The following is a 27,168-nucleotide window of genomic DNA, read 5'->3' on the forward strand; positions in this document are numbered from 1 at the left end:
TGTGTGTGGTATGTGTGGGAGGCAGTGATGATGGATTTGTGTGGTGTGGAGGTGTGTGTGGTGTGGAGGTGAGTGTGGCGTGGAGGTGAGTGTGGTGTGGAGGCGTGTGTGGCGTGGAGGCGTGTGTGGCGTGGAGGTGAGTGTGGCGTGGAGGCGTGTGTGGCGTGGAGGCGTGTGTGGTGTGGAGGCGTGTGTGGTGTGGAGGTGTGTGTGGTGTGGAGGCGTGTGTGGTGTGGAGGCGTGTGTGGTGTGTGTGGTGTGTGTGGTGTGGAGGCGTGTGTGGTGTGGAGTCGTGTGTGGTGTGTGTGGTGTGTGTGGTGTGGAGGCGTGTGTGGTGTGGAGTTGTGTGTGGTGTGTGTGGTGTGTGTGGTGTGGAGGCGTGTGTGGTGTGTGTGGTGTGTGTGGTGTGGAGGCGTGTGTGGTGTGGAGTCGTGTGTGGTGTGTGTGGTGTGGAGGCGTGTGTGGTGTGGAGTCGTGTGTGGTGTGTGTGGTGTGTGTGGTGTGGAGGCGTGTGTGGTGTGGAGGTGTGTGTGGTGTGGAGGTGTGTGTGGTGTGGAGGCGTGTGTGGTGTGTGTGTGGGGCAGTGATGATGGATTTGTGTGGTGTGGAGGTGTGTGTGGTATGGAGGTGAGTGTGGTATGGAGGTGTGTGGTGTGTGTGGTGTGTGTGGTGTGGAGATGTGTGTGGTGTGGAGGTGTGTGCAGTGTGTGGTGTGGAGGTGTGTGTGGTGTGGAGGTGTGTGTGGTGTGTGTGGTGTGGAGGCGTGTGTGGTGTGTGTGTGGGGCAGTGATGATGGATTTGTGTGGTGTGGAGGTGTGTGTGGTGTGGAGGTGAGTGTGGTGTGGAGGTGTGTGCGGTGTGTGTGGTGTGGAGCTGAGTGTGGTGTGGAGGTATGTGTGGTGTGTGTGGTGTGTGTGGTGTGGAGGTGTCTGTGGTGTGGAGGTGTGTGTGGTGTGTGTGGTGTGTGTGGTGTGTAGGCGTGTGTAGTGCGGAGGTGTGTGTGGTTTGGAGGCATGTGTGGTGTGTGTGGGGTGGAGGCAGGTGTGGTGTGGAGGTGTGTGTGGTGTGTGTGGTGTGGAGGCGTGTGTGGTGTGGAGGTGAGTGTGGTGTGGAGGTGTGTGTGGTGTGTGTGGTGTGGAGGCGTGTGTGGTGTGGAGGTGTGTGTGGTTTGGAGGCATGTGTGGTGTGTGTGGGGTGGAGGCGGGTGTGGTGTGTGTGGTGTGGAGGCAGGTGTGGTGTGGAGGTGTGTGTGGTGTGTGTGGTGTGGAGGCGTGTGTGGTGTGTGTGGTGTGGAGGCGTGTGTGGTGTGGAGGTGAGTGTGGTGTGGAGGTGTGTGTGGTGTGTGTGGTGTGGAGGCGTGTGTGGTGTGTGTGGTGTGGAGGCGGGTGTGGTATGGAGGCGGGTGTGGCGTGTGTGGTGTGGAGGCGTGTGTGGTGTGGAGGTGAGTGTGGTGTGGAGGTGTGTGTGGTGTGTATGGTGTGTGTGGTGTGGAGGCGTGTGTGGTGTGGAGGCGTGTGTGGTGTGTGTGTGGGGCAGTGATGATGGATTTGTGTGGTGTGTGTAGGAGACAGGTGTTCCACAAAGGTCTTCACTGCATCTCTGTTGCAAATGAAAGGTATATGTACACAAACAATAAATAGTCACCTCAGGCAAAAAAGGTAATAAAGAGGCAATGAGCTCTAGAAACTCAGAGAACAGAAACATCCCTTGCAGCTGGGGTGACATGGGATGACTTCCTTGAAAGACGCCAGATCTTGAGGGATGAGTAAGATTAAGGAGACGTGAGACTGTGGGCAGAGGAAACAGGAGAAAGAGAATGGGGGAGGGACTGAGAGAGCACGCTGCGGTTTGGAGAACGTGACAAGTTTAGTCGGCTAAAGGATCAGGGATGAACTCGAGTGGACATTATCACTCCATCATCTTGTTTCTCCCAGAAAGCAAAAGAGACATTTTAATTCTTGCGTCCTGTATAATCTTCCTCAAATCCTGTATAATTTCCCCACTTCTGAAGGTGGCCTTCTTGGAGCACGTGTGAAAGCAGAAACCAGACCCAGGCCATTGGCCATGGAACAAGACTCCCTTTGTTCCAGCCCCAGTGGCCTCCTCAGCCTCCCAAGCAGGACAGAGCTTCCTGAAACACTTAAGAAGGGAGAGTGGGGGCCCGTCAGCACACAAGCACGCAGACAGGTTCATGAAAATCCACTCGGCAGCTCCTCGCAGCAGGACAGCCTGCGCCCTCGCAGGGCCTCCAGGCGTCCCTTTGGGCAGCAGGAAAAACGCAGCGTGTCTGCATCCATCTGAATCAGTGTGCAGAAGCAGGCCAAAAAGCAAGGCACGGGGCGAGAGAAGCCCTTCCCAGCCTCCTGCTCTGAACAGAGGTCCAGCCCTCTCTTCATGCAGCCAGCACCCCAGGACCCCTCTTCCGATCAGCCCCTGAACACTGCCCACCAGAGCCCAGCTAGGTCCCAGCACACCGAGGGTCCCCTCAGCTTAGCACCAACACTGCCAAGTGTTTCCCATTTGTGCTGAAAATCTGCCTGAAATGCACCATCTTCAGAAGCTAATCTTTCCAATTTTATGTGGGCTTATCTGTTTGCTCCCCTCAATAGAAGGTAATGGAATCACCACTGGATGCCAGACCCCAAACTGGGGTGGTGGTGGGGGGATTAAAATGAAAAACAGCTTTTAAATGTGACAGCTCTGTCCATTCACGGAATTAACAGTCCCTTCCCAGAGCTTTTAAAAGATCACAATGTGTAATGCGGAATATACAAAATCCTCCTTGTAGAAGGTGAGAGCCCTGCAGGGTTTTGTTGGGTGTTTTTTTTTTTTTAAATTTCAGGGCCCTGGGTTTCCTGGTCTCCTGCAATGTCTAGACTTCAGCGTGGGGCTTCCCCTTTCCTCTGTTTAAAATATTTCCTACCTTTTCTCCAACTACCATCCCCCTTCAGAATGAGCCAGATGCAGAGTACGGAGGGGGTGGGAAGGCACTAGGGTAGGACCCCCATCCACCCCACTCCTTCCTCCTGCAGACATAAGCATGTGGTCCTCCAGAGTCACAGTAAAGGAAAGCAGCTCATTCCCAGCAACCTTTTGAAACGGACAAGGAAGGAACAGCAACAGAATTCAGGCAACTGTGAGAGCCGCCCGCACAGCATCCTGTTCCTTTTAGGTCCCGTGAGTCCCTCCAGACCTACGTTACCACTCCCAGGGTGCGGGGTTTACGCAGTGAGTCACAGACAGCTGGAGAGGCTCTCGTTTAGTGCAACACCTCCAATTTTAGTGTGAAGGGGCTGGCACACCTCTTTGCTATCTCCTCACATCCACCTCTATCCTTGGCCACCCACACGCAACACAAACAAAGATTCTACTCTGGGGACAGGTCTCTGGTGGTTTACAATTTAAAATTTTGCCATTTAGCAAATACATTGTATTTATTTCTCAAAGATGAATTAATCCCAAAGCTTAAAAGGTCACTAGTGTAAGCATTTTGTAAGATTTGGGGGGAAGGTTTAAATATTGCATTTTTTTGCATTGTATACAGTTGGGCAAGTTTCAAAAAAACTAAGGAATGATTCCCTCATAAGAAGCCATCCGCTATTCTCTCTCTCTCAGGTGTTATGAAGGAGTTTCTACCCATGGCTACTGGAGTGGGTGAAACTCAGGCAATGGATCACTGCAGTTTTTCTAGTGACTAGCAGGTTAAGTGTCTGGGGCCCGGTAGAGAGGCAGGAGAGGGGCCAAAGCAGAAGCGTGGGGTACACCCATGCCTGTACCCCATTTCCAAGGATGTGAGATGCAGGGAAGAGAGACCAAAAGGCTCGGGTAACCAAGAACATTCCTGCTCCACTTGGAAAAGATGGCAAATAAACCTGGGGCTTCCTTGAATCTGTGCAGTCTCTGAACCCCTCTGTCTCAGCGAAACAGAGGGAAGTGAGTCAACACAACAGGAATGAGGTCCCCCAGAGTCATGCCCCACACTTGGAAGTTGGTGTAAGCAGAACACCAGAGCCCTGAGGATATTAGCCTTGTGCCTTTGAAATCTCTTCTTCAGTAGGAATGATTCATAAGCTAAACCGAGTCTGCAGTAGCCAACTCAGTGACAGTCCCAAGAGGGGACCATAAATGAAAAACCTAAGCTTGAAGGATTAAGGATTCATCTTACCCTGCTGCTTGTAAGATGAATTCCCCAAACCTCCTCTGTGTAGTTGCTTATAATAACCACTCTTCACCTCTCCTCACCTGTCAGGTGGGCCCAGTCTTTAGAACAATTATCCAGCCCCAAAGGTTGTTTAGGAGTCAAATCCATGGCAAAAAGCAGGAAAAGAAGAGGTAAAAGGGGCCAATTTTTTCTGCAGGCATGCCCTGTCTGGAAAACTGCCTGGAGCCACAGAAATCCAGGGCCGACAATTAGAGCTGGGGGCACAGCCTCAAGGGCACAGGGGGACCAGGGGTGTATCCTGGGGATACACCTTCTGGGGAAGGATGCTAAACATTCACTCACAGTGTGCATGCAGGGGACCAGGGGACCACAAGGGCTGGCCCGACACTCATGGGTCAGCCAGAACCACCACAAGGGTACCATTTTCACAAATAGTCTATCGAAGCCCTCCTATGGGACAGCCGTGGTCTCACACACTAGCAATGTGAGTAAAGAGGTGAACGAGACAACGAACAGCTTTGCTCCAGTGAAACTTACATTCGTATCATGGTGAAATTGCACCCAGAGTTGCTAGGTCATCAGAATTTTCAACCAAAATGTGTAAGAATCTAAGAATTTTCAACTTAGGATTGTTTGAAATTTTCCCATGTTAAACACTGCCTGCAATTTGTAAAAAAGCAAACAAATAAAAACCAAAAAACCACAGAACACTGCAGGTCATACAGAAATGTGTCTGTGGGCTGAATTTGGTCCAAAAGGCAGCTTCTTTCAACCTCTGACCTACAAATTTTTATTTATTCAGAAGAGACTCGCCTCTCCAGAGACTCTTTAGAGAGTAAATGATTTTCACAACAGACTTTCTCAGCAAGATTGGGGTGACACCCCATAGGGATACTCACGCCACTGGTTAGCTTGTTGTAAACAGAATTTATTATTAATATTTTCACAGAGCTTTCAAAAGAGGATTTTTTAATAGTGAACTCCTGAGACTTTATTACTCACCACTATTTTAAAAACACCTCAAAGATACACAAAAATTGTACCACAAACATAACATCCCCTTAACCATCTCTATTGCTCAGTCAAAAAGCCACATGCCCCTAACATTCTGCAGGAAGCATCACTTCCATTCAGTCATTTCAGAGACTCACATAACAGCACACTGAAGCCTTACCTCCATGGTGTGTGTTTTTCCTGACGAGGTCTGTCCATACGCAAAAATCGTCCCATTGTAACCCTCAAGGACATCTGCAAGCAAGAAAAAAATTATAAGTAACTCATTACTTTGATTGCATGCCAGTGCCAGTTGCCTGTTTTAAAATTACATTTTCCAAATGGCCCATCTCATTTTTCACACAAATGATGTATTCAATTCCATCTGCATTTTAAGTAGAATTGTGAGATAAAAGCAGGAATGAGGGCCTCCACGGCTCCACAAAATAAAAATAAATGGACTCACACGCCTATGGAATATATTAATAAAGGGAGAGGCGAACACCCTTTCTCCTGGTTATACCAAAATGAAAATAGATATCGAGCACTGTATTTTATTTTTAGTAGAAAGGTATTTGAATTTTCTTCTCCATGTTGATCTCTTGAGATCTGTCGAGGGGGGAAATATTATCATGCCCTGAGTCTCTGCAGTGAGGTGCACACAGAATTTCTCTCCTGAAGATCTGATTTGGATTGGGTTAAACCTGGCCCCAGCGGGTTCCTTGGGGAGGTTTCTTGAGAAGCTGCCCGGAGCCCATTCGAAACAGAGCTTGTCCAGAGCTGGGCAGGGCCCCACTCCATATACTGAGACACACAGTGACAATCCAGTGAGCCTGGAAACCAGCTGGCTCCTGACTCAGATTTAATGCCTCTTTTCTCCAGTGATTGTGCTAGAAAGACGGCCCCCAGCCCAAGAGTATTGGGAATTTCTTTTAACTACACAAGGCGCAGGGGCTTCCCTGGTGCCTCCTCTGTCAAGAATCCATCTGCCAATGCAGAAGACGTGGGTTTGATCCCTGGGTCGGGAAGATCCCCTGGAGGAGGAAATGACAACCACTCCAGTGTGCTGGCCTGGAGAATCCCATGGACAGAGGAGCCTGGCGGGCTACAGGCCATGGGGTCACAAGAGTCAGACATGACTTAGTGACTCAAACAACAGCAGCAACAGGAGGAGCAGACTGTGCTGACCCCACGCGCTGTAGGCTGCTTCCGTCTCACACAGGGATGACTGTGGGGGGAGGCAGGCAGGCGGGAGGGTCGCGTGTGGACAGGCAGACAGACATAGCTATGAGCTGGCGATTATCTGTGGGAATTCTTTCAAAGCAGCAGAGGTGATTAAAATATATTTAGTGCTCACTTCCCTCGATCTGCTTCACCCACATAAACAGCACTGACAAGCGGGATGATGCATGATTAATATCCCTGACTCCCTACCTTTACATAAGGGAGGAAGTTCTCATTCCTAAAAGCACAGAGGGGTGGGGAGAGGAGCCCTATAAGAGGGTGTCCTCTCCAAGGCCATGTACAAAGAAAAAAAAATCAAGGCAGGTATTCAGCTCCGTCTATTTCAAGCCCTGATTAGGTTGGTTGGTTTGCTCTTTCAGTCTCTCTCAGTTCTATGATGGTGGTTAGTTTTTGTTGTTTTGTTGAGTCTCCTAAAAAAATTTTTTTAATACATGTTTTACTGCTCTGAGACTTTGGAGTGTAAATTGGGATCAGAAAAGAGAGTAGGATTTTCCCTCGAGAAGCTAAAAAAAAGAAAAATTAAATAGCAGGATTTTTTTTTTTTTTTTAATCATAGCAGCTCTCAAGAGTTTGTGTCAAGCTATATTGAGAGAGGAAAAATGTTCACACGTATCTGACTTCTGGTAATGGTTTCCCTGGTAACAGGGGAAGCAAAAGCTTGAAGATTACAATGTAAGGGCTGGAGGTTCAACCTTCAGTCTTCTTGAAAATGCCAACCTGCTCAGAAAAAAGGTTTCTCCGGTCAAAAACAGTAGTCAGAGTGGGAGCTTCTACACAACCACAAATGTGACATATTTTCAGGGACTTGGAGAAAGAGGTCTCTATCCTTGGATGTTGTTTGAAAATTTTGTATGTTCATGGCACAAACACCTCCAGACAATTTCAATGCCAGCCACAATCACAGTACCTAAGCTCCTAACTGATCAGAAATTAAACCTCTCCCCCACCCTGAAAGGGCTTCCTTATTTTCAGTCCCTATGGAGGAAGCAGCCTGGGACCCATTAGCTCAGGCATTAGGACAGGAGGAAGGGACCCAAGGCCAAGGTCCAGTCCCTCTGCTCCTCCTCAGAGCCGCTGGCCACCCCACACGCCCACCTGCACCCAGAGGTGGCCCTGAGCAGCTGCCCACAGGCAGCTGCCCCCCTGAAGAAACCTCAGCTCAGAGTCCAGCTCTGCTGACAGCAGAAAAGCCAGTGCTTGCTTCTTCCAGGAAGCGGCAGGACGAGGGCTTCGGAATTCTGCCCCACAGACATTCCCAGTCCCCCCATCTAATCCACCCCCACTAAACCCTAGTGAGTCACACTGTTCACCAGACTCCCTCAGGCTAAGGACTGGGACACACACATGCAAACACACAATGCTTGTGGATAGCATCGCTTGTTTAGGGTAGGGAGCTAAGGGCAAGTGAGACTCTTGGAGAATCCCTGATTCTTTGTTGCTGCTATGGCAACACTGTGGGCAATTGCTTTTTATTTTTTATTTTTTTTTAAAGAAAAGGAGAATACATAAAACCCCATTAGGACAAACTCCACTTAGCCTTTAAAGTGTTCAGAATCATGTAACAATTAATTCATTGTTGGAGAACCTATCTCGGTGTTCAAGGTTGAAGAGGGCTGATGTCACCCTCTATCAACTGGGTTCTGAATCAGAAGGTGATTTAAAAAGAAAACAAGCTCTTCTAACCTGGTGTCCTCTATTTCCTTCCAAACTCTGGGTTTGGGGGTGGGGGGCATTGCTTGTTGTTGCATCTACATTTGCTTATGAGGGGAGAAGACAGACGGAGAGAGGGGCACAGCACCAAAATGCACATGAGGCTGGACCACAAATGCGAGGAGACAGAGGACAGCCGCCAAGGTCGGAAAGATGAGGGGAACAGGCCTGTGCTTGCCGCCACTGAGCCACATCACCACCCGCCCGCCTCTGCAGAAAGAGCCCACAGAGAGGCACTTTCATCATGCTGAAGGCCAGGTCCTGGGCCCGAGGAAAGCATTTGTTTCAGGGTCTCTGTCATAACAGGATGACTGTTTCTGTACACCAGCCACAAAGCCAGAGACCAGCCCAGCTAGACAGAACCTTTCTTTGTGACAGGGACTGGCGTGATGTGACCTCAGCTCACACCACAGGGCCAGCCGGGCCCCACACAGCACAGGTCCATCCAGCAGCCAAGCAAACCCAGAAGAGAGCCCATAGCACACGGGAAGAGGCCTATCATCTCCCGGGAGGAAGCCGGAGGGGAGTGGGGTCCTTGAAAATACTCTGTGCCTCCTGGTGCGGCCTCAGAGTCAAGCTGCCCTCCCTAGGCTTTACCAGTTCTGAGTCTAGGTCTTGCTGAAGCAGAAGACTTAGTTCCATTGACTGGCAGGTAAGAATTCGGGGAGGACAGAATCAGAGCTACACTTTGGGTGCCTGAGGAGGCTGCCGTGGCCTCCTGTCATCTCTCCAGGTGGAGCAGTGGCCCAACAGTGGCTCCAGTTGTTGCTGTTTAGTTGCCCAGTTGTATCCAATTCTTTTGCAACCCCATGGACTGCAGCCCTCCAGGCTCCTCTATCCATGGAATTCTCCAGGCCCTCCCTCCAGGGGATCTTCCCGACCCAGGGATCGAACCCATGTCTCTTAAGTCTCCTGCACTGGCAAGCAGGTTCTTTACTGTCTGAGCTACCAGGGAAACACAAGTAGCACCAGACCCTCTGGCAGTAGTGGCTAACAAGCCACCCCTGGCTTGGACTCCTAAGGCTCTTGCCAGCCGACCACACTACTCAAGCAGGCTGTGCCCAGAGATTGCAGAAGCCATCCTGCCAAATGCCAGTGGCCAGCCTGCATGCTGGGCCCGCCAACCTGGGGGCACCCACGCCACTGTGCCCAGGCAAGGGCACGCTGCGTCTTCAGAATGGAAGCGTGCCTCCTCACCGGCAGCAGCCAGGGTCACCCAGCAGCCCCAGGAACCCAGTCTCTGTTTTTTCCCTTTTTCCCTTCTCTACTCCCATTTCTACCCCTGCCTTTCTGCAAGGTAGTCCATATGGCCTGGCGGAAAAGGAATAACTCATAAAATAATTACCAAATGCTCATTACGGGCCCACAAGAAACGTGGGGGCAGGATAGTACAGAAAAATTCAAGTCAGACAAACTCAGTTTCAACGCATGGCCTCACTAGTCCCTAAACTACCTGGTCAAGCTACTTCACCTCAATTTCCTCTTTAGTACAATGGGAATAATAATACTCACACACCTCATAAAGTCGTAAAGATTTAAAATGCAGTAACATATGTAAATGTATAGGGAGTACCTGACAGATAACAGCGGCAAAATAAATGAACTTAAAAGTCATATATAATAGAATAATAAAATTGATCTGATAATATCCCTGAGCTTAAAATTCTCCAGTGGAGACTTCCCCGGTGGTCCAGTGGTCAAGACTCCGCACTTCCACTGCAGGAGCTATGGGTTCAATCCCTGGTCAAGGAACTCTGATCCCACATGCTGTGTAACAAGGCCAAAAAAAAAAAAATTCCACAACTCTTCAGTGGGTCCACATAGCCTACAGGATAAAAAGTCCATCAATTTCTATCCAACTCTGGTCCTGCCTGACTTTTTACTATTTATTTCTATTTATTAATTGTTTATTTGGGTCTTCATTGGAGCACTTAGGATTTTTATCTGCAGCATGTGAACTCTTAGTTGTGGCATGTGGGACCTAGTTCCCTGACCAGGGATCAAACCCAGACCCCCTACACTGGGAGAGTGGAGTCTTAGCCACTAAATCACCACGGAGGTCCCCAGCCTAACTTTTTAGAGCTTATCACTCTGCACCCTAAGCTTTAGGCTTTGGTTTTTTGCTGTTCCTTCTGCTTGTACAGCCCTGCATATTCTATGCTCCTCAGATCCCAACCTTTCCAAGAAGCCTTCCTTAATTCTCCAATCTCCCTCCCCACTCACCAAAATTAACAGCAGCAAGTGACTTTCTTCTGTGCTCCCACAGCATTTTGCACACACCCATCTTAAAGCACAAAATCTCCACATGAGTAATAACTATGCAAGCATCTGCTCCTTCTCTATAGTCAAAGATTTCTGCAGAGTCTTGGGTGTCTTAGTGACTTCAGCCCCTAGCAATACTTAACCATATGGTAAATACCTAGTATACTCACATCGAAATACGAATGAAAGAAACAATCAAATGAATGCAATTTAAAGAAATTAGAACTGGAAAACAAGAAACTATCTTCTCTAGCACTGGATGATCTACATCCAGTTAATCTGGAAGGCAAATGCCAGGGGTGGCTTCTGTACATGGGGAAACAGTTTCTCTGATTACTTCAGTAATAGTGCCCACTGACCACAGTTTTTAAATCCTAGGGCATCCATAGGAACCTTCCTATTTACCATGCTGGTACCCACAAACCCTATCACCTCTTCTAGAAGAAATGGAGAGAATTCTACCCTCTTTCAGATGACATTTTGAAAAACACACACCAGGCAAAGATGAGAGCGTAGGAGATGCCAGGATGCTACAATCAAATGTTCAAAATATTTTTTTAAACCCAGTGAAGTTGAAGGGAATGCAAGGACCAAGAGAGAATAAAGCTGTGCAGTTAAAAGGAGTCTCTCTGATCTCAAAAACATTTAAGGGTTTAGACAGACTTGAAAGGAAAGCTCACCAATCTACTATATTACCATGAACTGCAGAGACTTAAGGGACTTTTAGAAGTCATTTGATTCAAATCTTGGCCTCTAGAAAAAAAAGATTCCCATTGCACCACCTTCCATTCCTGATGTAAACAAGGCTTATCATGGCCAGAGAAACCTCAGCTGTACCTGAGTAATCTGTGCCAAGCAGTTCTTTCTTATATACCTACATTTTATCTTGCTGACACAGAAATACACAGCCACTTCCCCTCATGGCAGCTTCAGTGGATATTAAAAAAAAAAGTTAAATTTGGTCTCCATTATGCCCCTAATAATTTCCTTTTAAGGGAGAATAAGACACTCTTTATTGCTACAAAATGCATATGTTGATGCTATATTTATGGTGCCCAAGCAATGTCTGTTTACTATATCATGTCAGAGCCTGATTTTATTTTAGATGGTTTTCTTTGTGACTCACTGTCTATTGGAGACTCAAGTTATCCACAGGTAGAAAGTCTACAAGAACCCCCCGACCTGGGGACTGTCCATTTCTGACATTTCATATTATAAAAAAATCCAAACACTGAAAGCGGCCCAAACTTATCTAGTAAATAAAAACTCAAGGGTTACTAGTACTATTTGTTAATCACAGGACTTTTTAAGAATGGAGTGCATCCATCTCTAATTGCTATGTCAACTTAGAGAGGGTGGTGTGTGTTTAAATAGCCCTCGTGCTTGGCACAGCAAGCAGTAAGCACTGTTTGGTTCTGATAATGAAGGAGGAGAGAAAAAGAAGGAATTCTGGCTTGCATGTGATTACTTTAATAAAAATATAAAAGAGACTGATAATAGAGGGGAAGGAGGGCTGACTAGGAGCAAACAAGAACTATATACTCCAGAAAGAGCAAATATGTTTAGACAGAGAAGCAAAAGAGTAGAAGCAGAAAGAAGACAAAAATTACCACAGATACAAGCCCAAACTATTAATTCAAAAAAATCTCACATGCTGGCATATTTTTTCTCTTCAATTTTCTATAATAATCTTACTGTAAAGACTTTCTAACTGAATTGATGTCTGCAACAAGAACATAAATAACCATACACCTCAGCAAGAAATGGTACATACTGACAGGCGTCTCCCACGCAGGTGTCCCAGGTCAGAATGAATCTAACAGAAGGAACCAGGGCTGATTTTCATGCCTTTCAAATAGTTAGGTTAGTCAACTCAGCTTCTAAAAACAAGCGGATCTAATAGGACCAGGAGTTTGGGGTTTTGTTTTTTCACTTTTCACTCTTTACATCTAGTGCTACCTATGAAAGCGGCCGCATCAAGACATCTGAAAGCACGTTCACTGCAGCACTCAGATCGGAAACCAAGCACTCAAGGATGAAAAGCAGAGGAGCAGGAGGTGCCCCTTCAGCTCTGTCGGCTCTGTCCAGATGGCGAGCTCCCCAAGGGCAAGCTCTGTCCTGCCCCTGATTTGAAAGGGCAAGGCAGAGAAACGTGTACATTGCTTGGCTCCCTGCTGTTATTTTGACACAAATCCTTCAGGGCCAAGGCCAGTCCCAGAAAAAAAGAATTGATCTCTAAGACACAAATTCAGGCTTTAGGCAACCTATGTGGAAGAACAAATGTCAGGGTCTGGGTGGGACGATAGAAAGTGAGTTAGATGAAAGTACTATTAAGGAACGCTGAGTGGTAAGAACAACTCACTAACCAGCAAGGTAATGTGTGATCTTAGGGTGCTGCAGAAAATTCCTTGATGCCCAAGAATTTTCCACATTTAAAGCTTCTTTCTGAAGACTATACTTTCAGAAATCATTTCTACTGACACCTATACACTACTATATAGAAAAAAACTAATCAAGACCTATTGTATAGCACAGGGAACTCTACTCCAAACTCTGCAATGGCCTAGATGGGAAAAGAAGCTTAAAAAGAATGGAAATATGCGAACATATAATAGATTCACTTTACTGTACACCGGAAACTAACACAGTATTGCAAATCAATTATACTCCAATAAAATTAAAAATAAAAATAAAAAATCTTCTTTCTGAAGAGACAGATGCACAAAATAAATCAACCAAAAAATATACAACTGGAGCATCAGAATAGATGTTTTTCTCCTGAGGAGGCACTATAGCTTCAGCAATATTTTAAAGCCATTACAAAAATAGTGTGACTATATATTACCCTGCTTTTAAGCTTCTAAGTGACAGAACAACTCTGCCCAAAAGGTGGCAAAAGAAATAAAGAAATCTCCTTGGAAAGGAGGTGTCGAGGAGTTAAATCCTGACATCATAGCAAATCAGGGCCAGAGCTTGCTATAATTCAGTGTTTCCAATTAGCAGGCCTCTGCTTACGGTCAAGGTACATTGATTTCTAGGCTGCAAATACCACTTAACATTTTCAATTATTTTGAAAGGCCCAGGAGAAAATAAAGAAACAGCACTTACCTTTGACAATTTGCTTTGCACAAGCATTGTAAACTTGCTCTTGAGTCGTGCTGGGAGGCAACACTCTGTCGAAGACATACGGCTTTCCTTGCTAAAAAAGAGAGACAAAAGAAAGAAAGAAAAAAGCACATTAGACATTCATGAATAAAAAGCACTAATATTAGTTAGACCATAGGCACTAAATCACCAATGCTACTTGTCAAGGCAATTCCTTACCAAGATGAGGAAAATTTTATAGCATGAACGACACCTTCATTGTGTGTGTGTATACTGTATGTTGAGATCAGAGAGGAGAAAGAAAAATGTTGTTTGTTTTTTTTTTTTACTTGAAGCACTTTTTCTGATGAAAGACTGGTTGACACATTCATTCATTATTTAAATAAATATTTAGTTACGGAGAGCTTCTTCTGAGCCAGGCATAGACTAGATGCTAACCAAATCAGAAAACAGCCCTTCCTGGAGAGCATCAATCAAGCATGACAGATAGCTAGTAAGCAAGGAAACAAACACACAGGAAAATGCAAAATGCCTGGGTATAAATTAATGGGACAGACGGGACATGAAGGCCTCTGTGAAGCAGCACCGCTTAAGCGGATCTTGAAAGGCTCAGGAAGGCTGAGGCATGGGAGGAATGACAGAGGCAAAGGGTGGAGCAGACAGCAAGGGCCTGGGGTGCTCAAGGAACTAGCGCAGGGGGCTCCAACTTTTTTGGCACCAGGGACTGGTTTTGTGTAACACAGTTTTTCCATGGACCATGGAGGGGGGTGGGGGATGGTTTGGGGATGATTCAAATGTATTACATTTATCGTGCATTCTATTTCTATTATTATTACATCAGCTTCACTTCAGATCATCAGGCATTAGATCCCAGAGGTTGGGGTCCCATGACCTAAAGGGTGGACAGGAGGAGATGGAAAGGCAACGGGGAGCCAGTGCATGCCGGATAGCTAGCCAGGGTTGTAACGCACTTGGATTTTATTCACTAGAAAGATGCCATGATCAGATTTAAGAAGCTGCTCTTAATAGCCAGATATTATTGTTCTCTGTCCCAGATTATTCTAGTGTTTTTTTCTCATGCACAGGTGGTACCTTAACTGTGTTGATGCTTTGGAGAAAAGGGGGGCATCTATAAAGTAAGGGCTTCAATAGTGGCTCAGATGGTAAAAAAATTCCACCTGCCAACGCAGGAGACCCAGGTTTGATCCCTGGGTTGGGAAGATCCCCTCGGAGAAGGAAATGGCACCCCACTCCAGTATTCTTGCCTGGAGAACGCCATGGACAGAGGAGCCTGGAGGGCCACGGTCCATGGGGTCACAGAGAGCTGGACATGACGAGGGCTACTAACACATACACTACAAAGAGAGTCACGTGCGTTCCCCAGGTGTGGGCTCTGGGATTTGGCCCCACAGTGCTGGGCTGTGTGCAACTGAGAATGGTCAGTGGGAAGGGAAGAGGTTCTGTGGTGCTGCTACGTAAGCCCCAAGCCCCGATTCTCTGCCTCTGAGCATTCAGCAGGCAACTACTGGAAGTTTCTGTGCCAGGCACTACGCTCTGGGAAGGTGGGAGGAGGACAGACAGGGCCTTTTCCCCAGATAGCCTCCATCACAGCACTTTACCCAACAACACCTCCTTCCCACAGCCCGCTCCACCCAGGCAGCCCTTCACCTTCATTTTCCCCAAGTACGTGCGGCAGCAAGGACAGGAGCAGCGAAGGGAGAGAAGGAGAGAGCCCAGAGCCTCCTGCACTCTCACCCCGCATCTCCACATGTGGCTCTGGATGCCAGGAACCACCCAAAGCCAGTCTGACACCTCAAAAAGATAACTGCTCATGAGGGATCCAAGGACAAGGCTTGTTACATCCTATAACCTTCACACAAAAGGAGGCATGCAAGTGTCAGACTGGCTTAACGTTTCTCTCACTCCTTTATGACTGGGAAAGCCACACACCAGTGAGGCCCTATGTGTTATGGCCGTGCTTGCGCTTCAGCCAACAAGACAGTGCCAACCAGGTAGACAAGCTACTTCCAGCCTAGTCTTGGGAAAAAGAAAATGGAGAATTTTGAGATACCATCAAAGTTTGCATTTCACAAAGAGCAGAGCCAGTCATTCTGTTAAAATTATCCAAAGGGTTAATTTCCTGATGCTTTGTTCCCAGCGAGTCTCATTTGATCAGTGAACCAAGTATTTGGCTTAATAATCAAGAGACTATTCCTCACCACAATCTATTGCCAGTGATCAGCCCACCACATTCTTACTAGATTTACCTATTTGTAAGATTCAACTAAATGTCAGTAGGGTGAACGTTTGCATAAACATTTACAGAGTTTGCCTAAGTATGTGTCATCCACTAAACCTTCTGGAAAGAAAACGCAGCTCTGCTTAATTTAAAACAAATCCATTATTCCTCCAAACTTAATGAAAGTAGCCAAAATAAACTGTCTTCTTTACAGCATGATTCGGTTTTAGGTTTTACAGAAAATGCACTTGACACAGCAAGGAAAAGGACCTATCATAGTATATGGTGCAAAAATAGGACTCACCAAGTGTACCCTTTAAAATGTTGCTTGGGTACATTGTGCATTCACTTTAAGAGAGGTTCAGTTCAGTTGCTCAGTCGTGTCTGCCTCTTTGCGATCCCATGAACCACAGCACGCCAGGCCGCCCTGTCCATCACCAACTCCCGGAGTTCACTCAAACTCACACTCATCGAGTCAGTGAGGCCATCCAGCCATCTCATCCTCTGTCGTCCCCTTCTCCTCCTGCCCCCAATCCCTCCCAGCATCAGAGTCTTTTCCAATGAGTCAACTCTTCTCATGAGGTGGCCAAAGTACTGGAGTTTCAGCTTTAGCATCAGTCCTTCCAAAGAAATACCAGGGTTGATCTCCTTCAAAACGGACTGGTTGGATCTCCTTGCAGTCCAAGGGACTCTCAAGAGTCTTCTTCAACACCACAGTTCAAAAGCATCAATTTTTCGGCACTCAGCTTTCTTCATAGTCCAACTCTCACATCCGTACATGACCAATGGAAAAAACATAGCCTTGACTAGATGGACCTTTGTTGGCAAAGTAATGTCTCTGCTTTTCAACATGCTATCTAGGTTGGTCCTAACTTTCCTTCCAAGGAGTAAGCATCTTTTAATTTCATGGCTGCAATCACCATCTGAAGTGATTTTGGAGCCCAAAAATATAAAGTCTGACACCGTTTCCACTGTTTCCCCTTCTATTCCCCATGAAGTGATGGGACCAGATGCCATGATCTTCGTTTTCTGAATGTTGAGCTTTAAGCCAACTTTTTCACTCTCCACTTTGACTTTCATCAAGAGGCTTTTTAGTTCCTCTTTACTTTCTGCCATAAGGGTGGTGTCATCTGCATATCTGAGGTTATTGATATTTCTCCTGGCAATCTTGATTCCAGCTTGTGTTTCTTCCAGTCCAGCGTTTCTCATGATGTACTCTGCACAGAAGTTAAAAAAGCAGGTGACAATATACAGCCTTGACGTACTCTTTTTCCTATTTGGAACCAGTCTGTTGTTCCATGTCCAGTTCTAACTGTTGCTTCCTGACCTACATAGAGGTTTCTCAAGAGGCAGGTCAGGTGGTCTGGTATTCCCATCTCTTTCAGAATTTTCCACAGTTTATTGTGATCCACACAGTTAAAGGCTTTGACATAGTCAATAAAGCAGAAATAGATGTTTTTCTGGAACTCTCTTGCTTTTTCCATGATCCAGCAGACGTTGGCAATTTGATCTCTGGTTCCTCTACCTTTTCCAAAACCAGCTTGAACATCTGGAAGTTCGCAGTTCACGTAATGCTGAAGCCTGGCTTGGAGAATTCTGAGCATTACTTTACTAGCGTGAGAGATGAGTGCAATTGTGCGGCAGTTTGAGCATTCTTTGGCATTGCCTTTCTTTGGGTTTGGAATGAAAACTGACCTTTTCCAGTCCTGTGCCACTGCTGAATTTTCCAAATTTGCTGGCATATTCAGGGCAGCACTTTCACAGCATCATCTTTCAGGATTTGAAACAGCTCCACTGGAATTTCATCACCTCCACTAGCTTTGTTCATAGTGATGCTTTCTAAGGCATACTTGACTTCACATTCCAGGATGTCTGGCTCTAGGTGAGTGATCACACCATCGTGATTATCTTGGCCGTGAAGATCTTTTTTGTAGAGTTCTTCTGTGTATTCTTGCCAACTCTTCTTAATATCTTCTGCTTCTGTTAGGTCCAAACCATTTCTGTCCTTTATCGAGCCCATCTTTTCATGAAATGTTCCCTTGGTATCTCTAATTTTTTTGAAGAGATCTCTAGTCTTTCCCATTCTGTTGTTTTCCTCTATTTCTTTGCATTGATCGCTGAAGAAGGCTTTCTTATCTCTCCTTGCTATTCTTTGGAACTCTGCATTCAAATGGGTATATCTTTCCTTTTCTCCTTTGCTTTTTGCTTCTCTTCTTTTCACAGCTATTTGTAAGGCCTCTTCAGACACCCATTTTGCTTATTTGCATTTATTTTTCTTGGGGATGGTCTTGATCCCTGTCTCCTGCACAATATCACGAACCTCCGTCCATAGTTCATCAGGCACTCTATCAGATCTAGCCCCTTATATCTATTTCTCACTTCCACTGTATAATCATAAGGGATTTGATTTAGGTCATACCTGAATGGTCTAGTGGTTTTCCCTACTTTCTTCAATTTAAGTCTGAATTTGGCAATAAGGAGCTCATGATCTGAGCCACAGTCAGCTCCCGGTCTTATTTTTGTTGACTGTACAAAGCTTCTCCATCTTTGGCTGCAAATAACATAATCAATCTGATTTTGGTGTTGACCATCTGGTGATGTCCATGTGTAGAGTTCTCTCTTGTGTTGTTGGAAGAGAGTGTTTACTATGACCAGTGCATTTTCTTGGCAAAACTCTATTAGTCTTTGCCCTCCTTCATTCCATATTCGAAAGCCAAATTTGCCTGTTACTCTAGGTGTTTCTTGACTTCCTACTTTTGCATTCCAGTCCCCTATAATGAAAAGGACATCTTTTTTGGATGTTAGTTCTACAAGGTCTTGTAGGTCTTCATAGAACCATTCAACTTCAGCTTCTTCAGTGTTACTGGTTCGGGCATAGATTTGGATTACTGTTATATTGAATGGTTTGCCTTGGAAACAAACAGAGATCATTCTGTCGTTTTTGAGACTGCATCCAAGTACTGCATTTCAGACTCTTTTGTTGACCATGATGGCTACTCCATTTCTTCTGAGGGAGTCCTGCCCGTAGTAGTAGATATAATGGTCATCTGAGTTAAATTCACCCATTCCAGTCCATTTTAGTTCGCTGATTCCCAGAATGTCAACGTTTACTCTTGCCATCTCGTTTGACCACTTTCTATTTGCCTTGATTCATGGATCTGACATTCCATGTTCCTATGCAATATTGCTCTTTACAGCATCAGACCTTGCTTCTATCACCAGTCACATCCACAGCTGGGTATTGTTTTTGCTTTGGCTCCATCCCTTCATTCTTTCTGGAGTTATTTCTCCACTGATCTCCAGTAGCATATTGGGCACCCACTCACCTGGGGAGGTCCTCTTTCAGTATCCTATCATTTTGCCTTTTCATACTGTTTATGGGGTTCTCAAGGCAAGAATACTGAAGTGGTTAGAAATCTCTAATTCCTCATTTCAATAATATCACATTTATCAAGTGACAAACATATAATACAATGATTTTCCATAAGCAAAAGTTAATTCCCAAACAGAAACTGCCTTTGAGAACAGATAAAATTTAGAAAATGATTTGTTATGAAACTTATCTTGTCAGGATCAGAGCATAAATTAGTTAAAATTGTAAGCATTTCTATGTGCTTTTTCATACACTGAGTTGGTCATAGCCTTTTATTTTAGGTGAACCTTAAAGTCGAGGAACTAGAATCTTGATTAGAATTTAGTTACTAATTATTTTCAAGAACTGATTTATGGCATAGTGTACCAGCTGTATACATTTAAGCAACAATAACAACTAACTCATCATTGTTATTTTAGTAGAGGAATGAAAATCTCACAATTCCTGGTTGAGACTGCAGCAAAGACCCCTAGGAAACCAGAGTCTCCCTGTTTCTGGGGGAGTCTCCCTGTTTCTGGGGGAGTCTCCGTGTTTCAGAGTCTCCCACAATAACTGAGGGTTTCAGTGGGCAGGCAGTGGGCCCAGCCTGCTTCAGCTGTCACTGTTTGCAGCTGCAGAATAAATTTTTGCATTTACATATTAATATGGGTCTGGGTGCTAACATTTGAGCCTGAATGACTAGGTTGCCATTTACTCCTTCCAGAGACACTTTCCTTTCCAGGCATCTATTTAGCGCATGGTCCTCTGAGACTTCTCTGGCTACTCTGTCCATGTCCTTTGCTGACATCTCTTCTAGACTTCTAAGTGACAGTGTGTCTGGCCCCAGACCTCAGCCTTCTCTCTATAATTCAAATGAACATGTCAGCCTTCAAATCTTGCCCAGGCTCCAGATTCATAGAGTCAGTCGCCTGCTGGACATTTCCACTTGATGTCCATTAGCCATCTCAAGCTCAACTGGCCAAAAAAGAGCCATCAAGCCCTCTATATCTGAATAAGAACTGCACCACTAATCACCTAGTACTCAGGTCAAAATCATTTATTATGTCCCACAGATTCCATATCCAAAATACAACCCAAATTCTATCACTTCTCACCATCTGGACCGCACAACCCCAGTCCGTGCCATTATCATTCTCATCAAGACCACAGCTTTAGTCTCCTGACCGGTCTCCCTGCCTCCATTCTTGCTCCAAACAATCCAATGTTCACTTAGCAGTCACAGTGAGCTTTTGAGATCGATAAACCAAATGACCCCATCTCCCTTAAAACTCCCCAGTGGCTCCTATTAGACTAGACCCTCTCCACCCTCAGCTCCCTGCACTCTGCTCCATCTTATTACAGTGTAGCCCGCTAGACTTCCTTCTGTACCTTGTTTATTCCTCAGCTCAGAGCCTTTGCTCTTAACTCTTCCTTTTTCCTGGAATTCTCTCACTGCAGATCTTCACTGCGCTCACCACAGGTCTTCATTTGACTGTCTTTACCACCTTCCAGACATCACCTCCAAATTCTCCTTTGAAGGCTTCCATGGCCCTAACAAAAGCGACTGTGCCCAACCCCGACATCAGTTTCTATCACATTACTCTATTTGGTTTGCTCCACAGCAATTACTATGTGACCCATTTTCAACCAATCAAATGGACCCCTACTATTAAACCATCTAACCAGCCAACACAGAAGCCACACAAATGCCAAAACCTAAGTGCAGGATATGCAAAGCTGCTGCAATATATGAAAGGAATCTGGGTGGGACTCACACTCCACATACATTACAACTGAAAATGAAGTAACCCAGCTTTGCCATGAAAGCCTTTCGTGGAGCAGTGCTAACTGCATGGAAGCAGTGTAGCTAAATAACTTACCAAGATCACACACAAAAAAATAACAGCAGATGGTTCTTACACTTTTATAGTTGAAATTAAAAAAAAAAAAAAATCAAGCCACCAGAATTCCTATCAAGTTGTTGGGAGCAAAGTGTCTATGAACCATATGGCCTGTCTATTAATACCCCAACCTGGAAGGAATATTACTACTGGAGACAGAGGAAAGCAAAGACCCCTTTAAAGATTTAGAAAATCAGCACCAGAAGGAAGGTGAAGGAAACTGAAATTAATTATCCCCAAGAAGAGATAATCAAGAGGTAATCCTTGACAACAACAACAACAAACGAACAACCCAACTACAAAATAGGCAGGAGACCTAAGAGACATTCCTCCAAAGAAGAAATACAGATGGCAAACAGGCACATAAAAGGATGTTCCGCGTTGCTACTTATTAGAGAAATGCAAATCAAAACTACAGTGAGGTGCCACCTCACACTGTTCAGAATGGCCATCATCAAAAGGGCTATAAACAATCAATACTGGAGAAGATGTGGAGGAAAGGGAACCCTCCTGTACTATCGGTGGGAATGTAAGCTGGTACAGCCACTCTGGAGAACAGTTTGGAGGTTCCTCAGAAAACTAAAAATAGATCCAGCAATTTCAGTTCTGGGCATATAACCAGACAAAACCATAATTCAACAAGATACACGAGGGACTCCCTGGTGGTCCAGTGGCTAAGACGGAGCTTCCAACGCAGAGGAGCATGGCGGGTCCCACATGCCACAACCTAAGATCTCGAATGCTGCAACGAAGATTGAAGACTGTGCGTGCTGCAACTGAGACCCAGCAGAGCCTAAATAAATAAACAGGTATTTTTTAAAAAGATACATGCACTCCTGTGTTCACAGCAGCACTATTCACTGACATCGAAACAACCTTAATGCCCATGGACAAAGAATGGATAAAGAAGATATGGTACATACGTTGGGCTTTCCAGGTGGCGCTAGTGGTGAAGAACCCGTCTACCAGTGCAGGAGATGTAAGAAACGTGAGTTCCATCCCTGGGTCAGGAAGATCCCCTAGAGAAGGATATGGCGATCCACTCCAGTATTCTTGCCCGGAGAATCCCATAGACAGAGCAGCCTGGAGAGCTACAGTCCATAGTGTCACAAAGAGTCAGACATGACTAAAGCGACTTAGCGTGTGTGCATGCGTAGTACATACATACAATGGCATACTCCCCAGTCATTTAAGAAGAATGAAATAATGCCATTTGCAGTGACATGGATACAATTAGAGATTATTGTACTAAGTGTAGTAAGTCAGAAAGACAAATACCATATGATATATGTAGAATCTAAAAGATGACACAAACGAACCTGCCTATGGAACAAAGAAAACCAAGGACATAGAGAATAGATTGGCAGCTGCCAACAGGGAACAGGGCAGGAGAGTGGAGGACTGGGAGTTTGCGATTAGCAGATGCAAACTGGTATATACAGAATGGCTAAACAGCAAGGTCCTACTATACAGCACACGAAACTATATTCAATATCCTGTGATGAGCCATAATGGAAAAGAATATGAAAAAAAGTATATATACATATATACAACTGAGTCACTTTGCTATATAGCAGTAATTGACAAAACACTGTAATTCAACTTTACTTCAAAGAAATTAATTTTTTAAAAGAGATAATCTAACAAGATTATTAACATTTTTATTAGCATATTATCTAATAACAAGATTATTGGTCTTTCTGAGACCAAGAGTAGTGACCAGAGTTGGGGCGGGGGGGGCAGTGGCAATGACTTACATAATTTTTCTTCTATCTTTAAGAAAGAAAGAAAAAGGAAGAAAAAAAAATTTCCCCAGCAAGATTAAAACTCACTCTGTGGAATTATCTTCAGACACTGAGTAGAGGAAGTGATTACTAAGAATAATCACTGGGACTTCCCGGTTGCCTAGTGGTTAAGAATCCACCTTGCAATGTCAGGGACGTGGGTTCAATTCCTGGTCAGTGAATTAAAAGCCCACATGCCACAACTAAAGAATCCATGGACCACAATAAAAGATCCCACGTGATGCAATGAAGACCCAATTCAGCCAAACAAATAACTATTTTTTTAAAAAAAGAGAGAGAGAGAATAATCACTCCCTCTCTGTCCCAGGTGTTTGTGTAACTTCACTCCTGAAAGTACAGAAGATGAGAAGTTTTCCCTGCACTGACCACCTTCTCATTAACGTCCACCAACACCACCACCAAACACTAGGTTCCAAATGCTTTTATATTTTATCTGATTTAATTCTCACACCAACTCCATGAGATACGTATTATTCAGTTCAGTTCAGCCACTCAGTCATGTCCAACTCTGCAACCCCATGGACTGCAGCATGCCAGGCCTCCCTGTCCATCACCAAGTCCCAGAGTTTACTCAAACTCATGTCCATTAAGTCAGTCATGTCATCCAACCATCTTAACCTCTGTTGTCCCCTTCTCCTCCTGCTTTCAATCATTCCCAGCATCAGAGTCTTTTCAAATGAGTCAGTTCTTCGCATCAGGTGGCCAAAGTATTGGAGTTTCAGCTTTAACATCAGTTCTTCCAATGAATATTCAGGACTGATTTCCTTTAGGATGGACTGGTTGGACCTTCTTGCAGTCCAAGGGTCTCTCAAGAGTCTTCTCCAACATCACAGTTCAAAAGCACCAATTCTTTGGTGCTCAGCTTTCTTTAGAGTCCAACTATCACATCCATACATGACTACTTGGAAAATCATAGCCTTGACTAGAGGAAACTTTGTTGGCAAAGTAATGTCTCTGCTTTTTAATATGCTGTCTAGGTTGGTCATAACTTTTCTTCCAAGGAGTGTGTTTTAATTTCATAGCTGCAGTCACCATATGCAGTGATTTTAGAGCCCTCCAAAAATAGTCTCTCACTGTTTCCAGTGTTTCCCCATCTATTTGCCATGAACTGATGAGACTGGATGCCATGATCTTAGTTTTTTGAATGCTGAGCTTTAAGCCAACTTTTTCACTCTTTCACTTTCATCAAGAAGCTCTTTGGTTCTTCTTCACTTTCTGCCATAAAGGTGGTGTTATCTGCATATCTGAGGTTATTGATATTTCTCCCAGCAATCTTGATTCCAGCCTGTGCTTCCTCCAGCCCAGCATTTCTCATGATGTACTCTGCATAGAAGTTAAATAAGCAGGGTGACAATATACAGCCTTGACGTACTCCTTTTCCTATTTGGAACCAGTCTGTTGTTCCATGTCCAGTTCTAACTGTTGCTTCCTGACCTGCATACAGATTCTCAAGAGGCAGGCCAGGTGGTCTGGTATTCCCATCTCTTTCAGAATTCTCCACAGTTTGTGGTGATCCACATAGTCAAAGGCTTTGGCATAGACAATAAAGCAGAAATAGATGTTTTTCTGGAACTCTCTTGCTTTTTTTTGATGATCCAACGGATGTTAGCAATTTGATCTTTGGTTCTTCTGGCTTTTCTAAATCCAGCTTGAACATCTGAAGTTCACAGTTCACATACTGTTGAAGCCTGGCTTGGAGAATTTTGACCATTACTTTGCTAGTGAGATGAGTACAACTGTGTGGTAGTTTGAGCATTCTTTTTTTCAGTTTTTCTAGTCCCCCGGTCCTGGATGCAGGAATCTGGTTGAAGGGCCCTCAGCCTGAGCTGAGGATTAGAGACTGATCACCTCCTTTTGGCAGAGAACTCAAATTCTGGTTCTGGTCTGGTCTGATTTCTGGTAGGGCCAAGTTCCAGTCCTCCCTTCTCTGGAGGCCCAGGGAAAACTCCCATAATGCCTGGGTATCTGTAGGTGGCAGGAGATGTCTGTAAGGCCACCCCATTTGCCCCCTCCTCCCGCCTCCTCCCCCTTCTTCTTTCAACCTGGCTTCCTTTCCTCCCTTGAAATCTTTGATGTTAGTACTTGGAGTCTTGTATTTAAGGGCTTCCCTGGTGGTGCAGAGGTTAAAGCGTCTGCCTGCAATGTGGGAGACCTGGGTTCGATCCCTGGGTCGGGAAGATCTCCTGGAGAAGGAAATGGCAACCCACTCCAGTAGTCTTGCCAGGAGAATCCCATGGACGGAGGAGCTGGGTGGGCTACAGTCCACGGGTCACAAAGAGTCGGACATGACTGAGCAACTTCACTTTCACTTTGTGCATTCTTTGGCATTGCCTTTCTTTGGGTTTGGAATGAAAACTGACCTTTTCCAGTCCTGTGGCCATGGTTGAGTTTCCCAAATTTGCTGGCATATTGAGTGCAGCACTTTCACAGCATCATCTTTTAGGATTTGAAATAGCTCAACTGGAATTCTATCACTTCCCTTAGCTCTGTTCATAGTGATGCTTCCTAAGGCCCACTTGACTTCATATTCCAGGATGTTTGGCTCTAGGTGAGTGATCATACCATTGTGATTATTTGGGTTGTGAGGATCTTTTTTGTACAGTTCGACTGTGTATTCTTGCCACCTCTTCTTAATATCTTCTGCTTCTGTTAGGTCCATACCATTTCTGTTCTTTATTATGCCGATCTTTGCATGAAATGTTTCCTTGGTATCTCTAATTTTCTTGAAGAGCTCTCTAGTCTTTCCCACTCTATTGTTTTCCTCTATTTCTTTGCACTGCTCACTGAGGAAGGCTTTCTTCGATATTATTAGCTGCATTCTATAAACTGGAAAACTAAGGCCAAGGCCCACCATCAGCTCTATCAGTCTGGTGAAAAAACTTTAAGTCTCTGGTTTCAAGAATTCTTCCTTTATATTATGCCACTCTCCTAAATTGCTGATTAGTTACTGGAAAAGTAGGAGACACACGAAACAAAAGATGTTAGGACTGACATGAAAGACTGAAGCCAAGTGATTAACGAGGTAACAAAAGACAGCCAAACCACAGCAGCAGTCAAGACAGTGTTCACCATTAAGACGGGACTGACGGGAATCCAGTGAATAGAGAAGGGCTAAGACCGGGGAAGAAGGTCAAGACTGGCAAGAAGGTGCTGGGCAAGCACACAGCAAGCCTTCTCTGCAAAAGAAGGAATTAAAAACAGACAAAAGCCAACCAGAGGCAAGGAAAAGGCAGATGTTAAGACTTGTTATGATAAGAAGGACTTACTCAGAAAATTTTTAGAATTTTTCAGAGCCAAACAGTCCTTCCAGGTCATCCAAACCCAACACTGTCTTTTACAAATAAACAAGATTGGGAGAGCGTAGACGATCTGTGAAAGTTACCTAGTTAATTGGGTAGGTGGCAGGTCCATCTAGAGTCCAGACCTCCTGGCTCCCTGTCTTGTGTTCTGGGTTCTGGCTTTAGAATCAATTATTCTCTCTGAACATCAAAGAAACAACAAGCATGAGACTCTGGAACTTTCTTCCCCCTGCTTTCCTTTCCATCATTTCTATACTATTTCCAAATATACAACTGATTAGTTCAACAAAAAAAGAGTCCGTGCTGTGACAGCCGGAGCAGTACAGCAAGGGAATATCAACAGAATCACCACCTCTCAGAGTCAACATGAACTTGTGAATCAGTCTGTCCGATCCCCTCTTAAGCACAACTCATCTCCACAGTCTAAGAGGCAACAGGGAACCGGCTTGAAACTCAGCTAGCTCTAACTGTTACAAAGTTTGTCCTTGTATCGATTTATTTAAATTTTTTTATTTATTATTTTTGGCTATGCTGGCTCTTTGCTGCTTTTGGCATAGGCTTTCTCTAGTTGCAGGGAGCAGGGCTACTCTGTTGTGGTGCGAGGCCTTCTCATTGTGGAGGCTTCTCTTGTGGAGCACAGAATCTAGGCATGCAGGCTTCAGCAGTTGCAGCACACAGGCTCAGCAGCTGTGGTGCACGGGCTTAGTCCCTCCACAGCACGTGGAATCTTCCCCGACAGGGATCAAACCCATGTTCCATGCATTGACAGGGGGACTCTTATCCACTGCGCCACCAGAGAAGCCCCTTGGGTTGATTTAAAATCTGCCTCTCTGAAGCATTAGCTGTGACACTATCCTCCAAGTGTCAGAACAAGACAGACTAAGGCTGAGAGACCTGCCTCCTTCTTCACCACGGTAGCTTTGTTTCACTTTGGGAGCTGAGTGTTCGAAGTCCAAATCTCTTTTCTCTGGAGAAAGACATATGTGCCCCCTTCATGAAAGGGGTATGGATTTGTCTTGCTTGAAGGACTCCAAAGATATCCAAAGTTAAGACATCAGTAAAACATTATATTAGCTTGCACAAGAATAAATCAAA

The 27,168-nt window shown here is 45.1% G+C and overlaps 1 protein-coding gene across 2 annotated transcripts in view; it reads right to left on the reverse strand.

Moving 5' to 3' along the window:
* Positions 1 to 27,168, reverse strand: part of KIF5C (kinesin family member 5C) — a 147,302-nt gene that overhangs the window by 74,550 nt on the left and 45,584 nt on the right. The window contains exons 2-3 of one of the 2 annotated variants that reach the window (XM_068967916.1): positions 13,481 to 13,571; positions 5,337 to 5,410 (exon numbers count right to left, since the gene is read on the reverse strand). In XM_068967916.1, coding sequence (XP_068824017.1) covers positions 5,337 to 5,410; positions 13,481 to 13,571 — 165 coding nt within the window. The remainder of the gene's footprint in view (positions 1 to 5,336; positions 5,411 to 13,480; positions 13,572 to 27,168) is intronic. The other variant, XM_068967917.1, reaches the window with a different exon arrangement.

The sequence above is a fragment of the Capricornis sumatraensis genome, chromosome 3 (assembly GCF_032405125.1).
Source record: "Capricornis sumatraensis isolate serow.1 chromosome 3, serow.2, whole genome shotgun sequence".
Classification (NCBI taxonomy): Eukaryota; Metazoa; Chordata; class Mammalia; order Artiodactyla; family Bovidae; genus Capricornis; species Capricornis sumatraensis.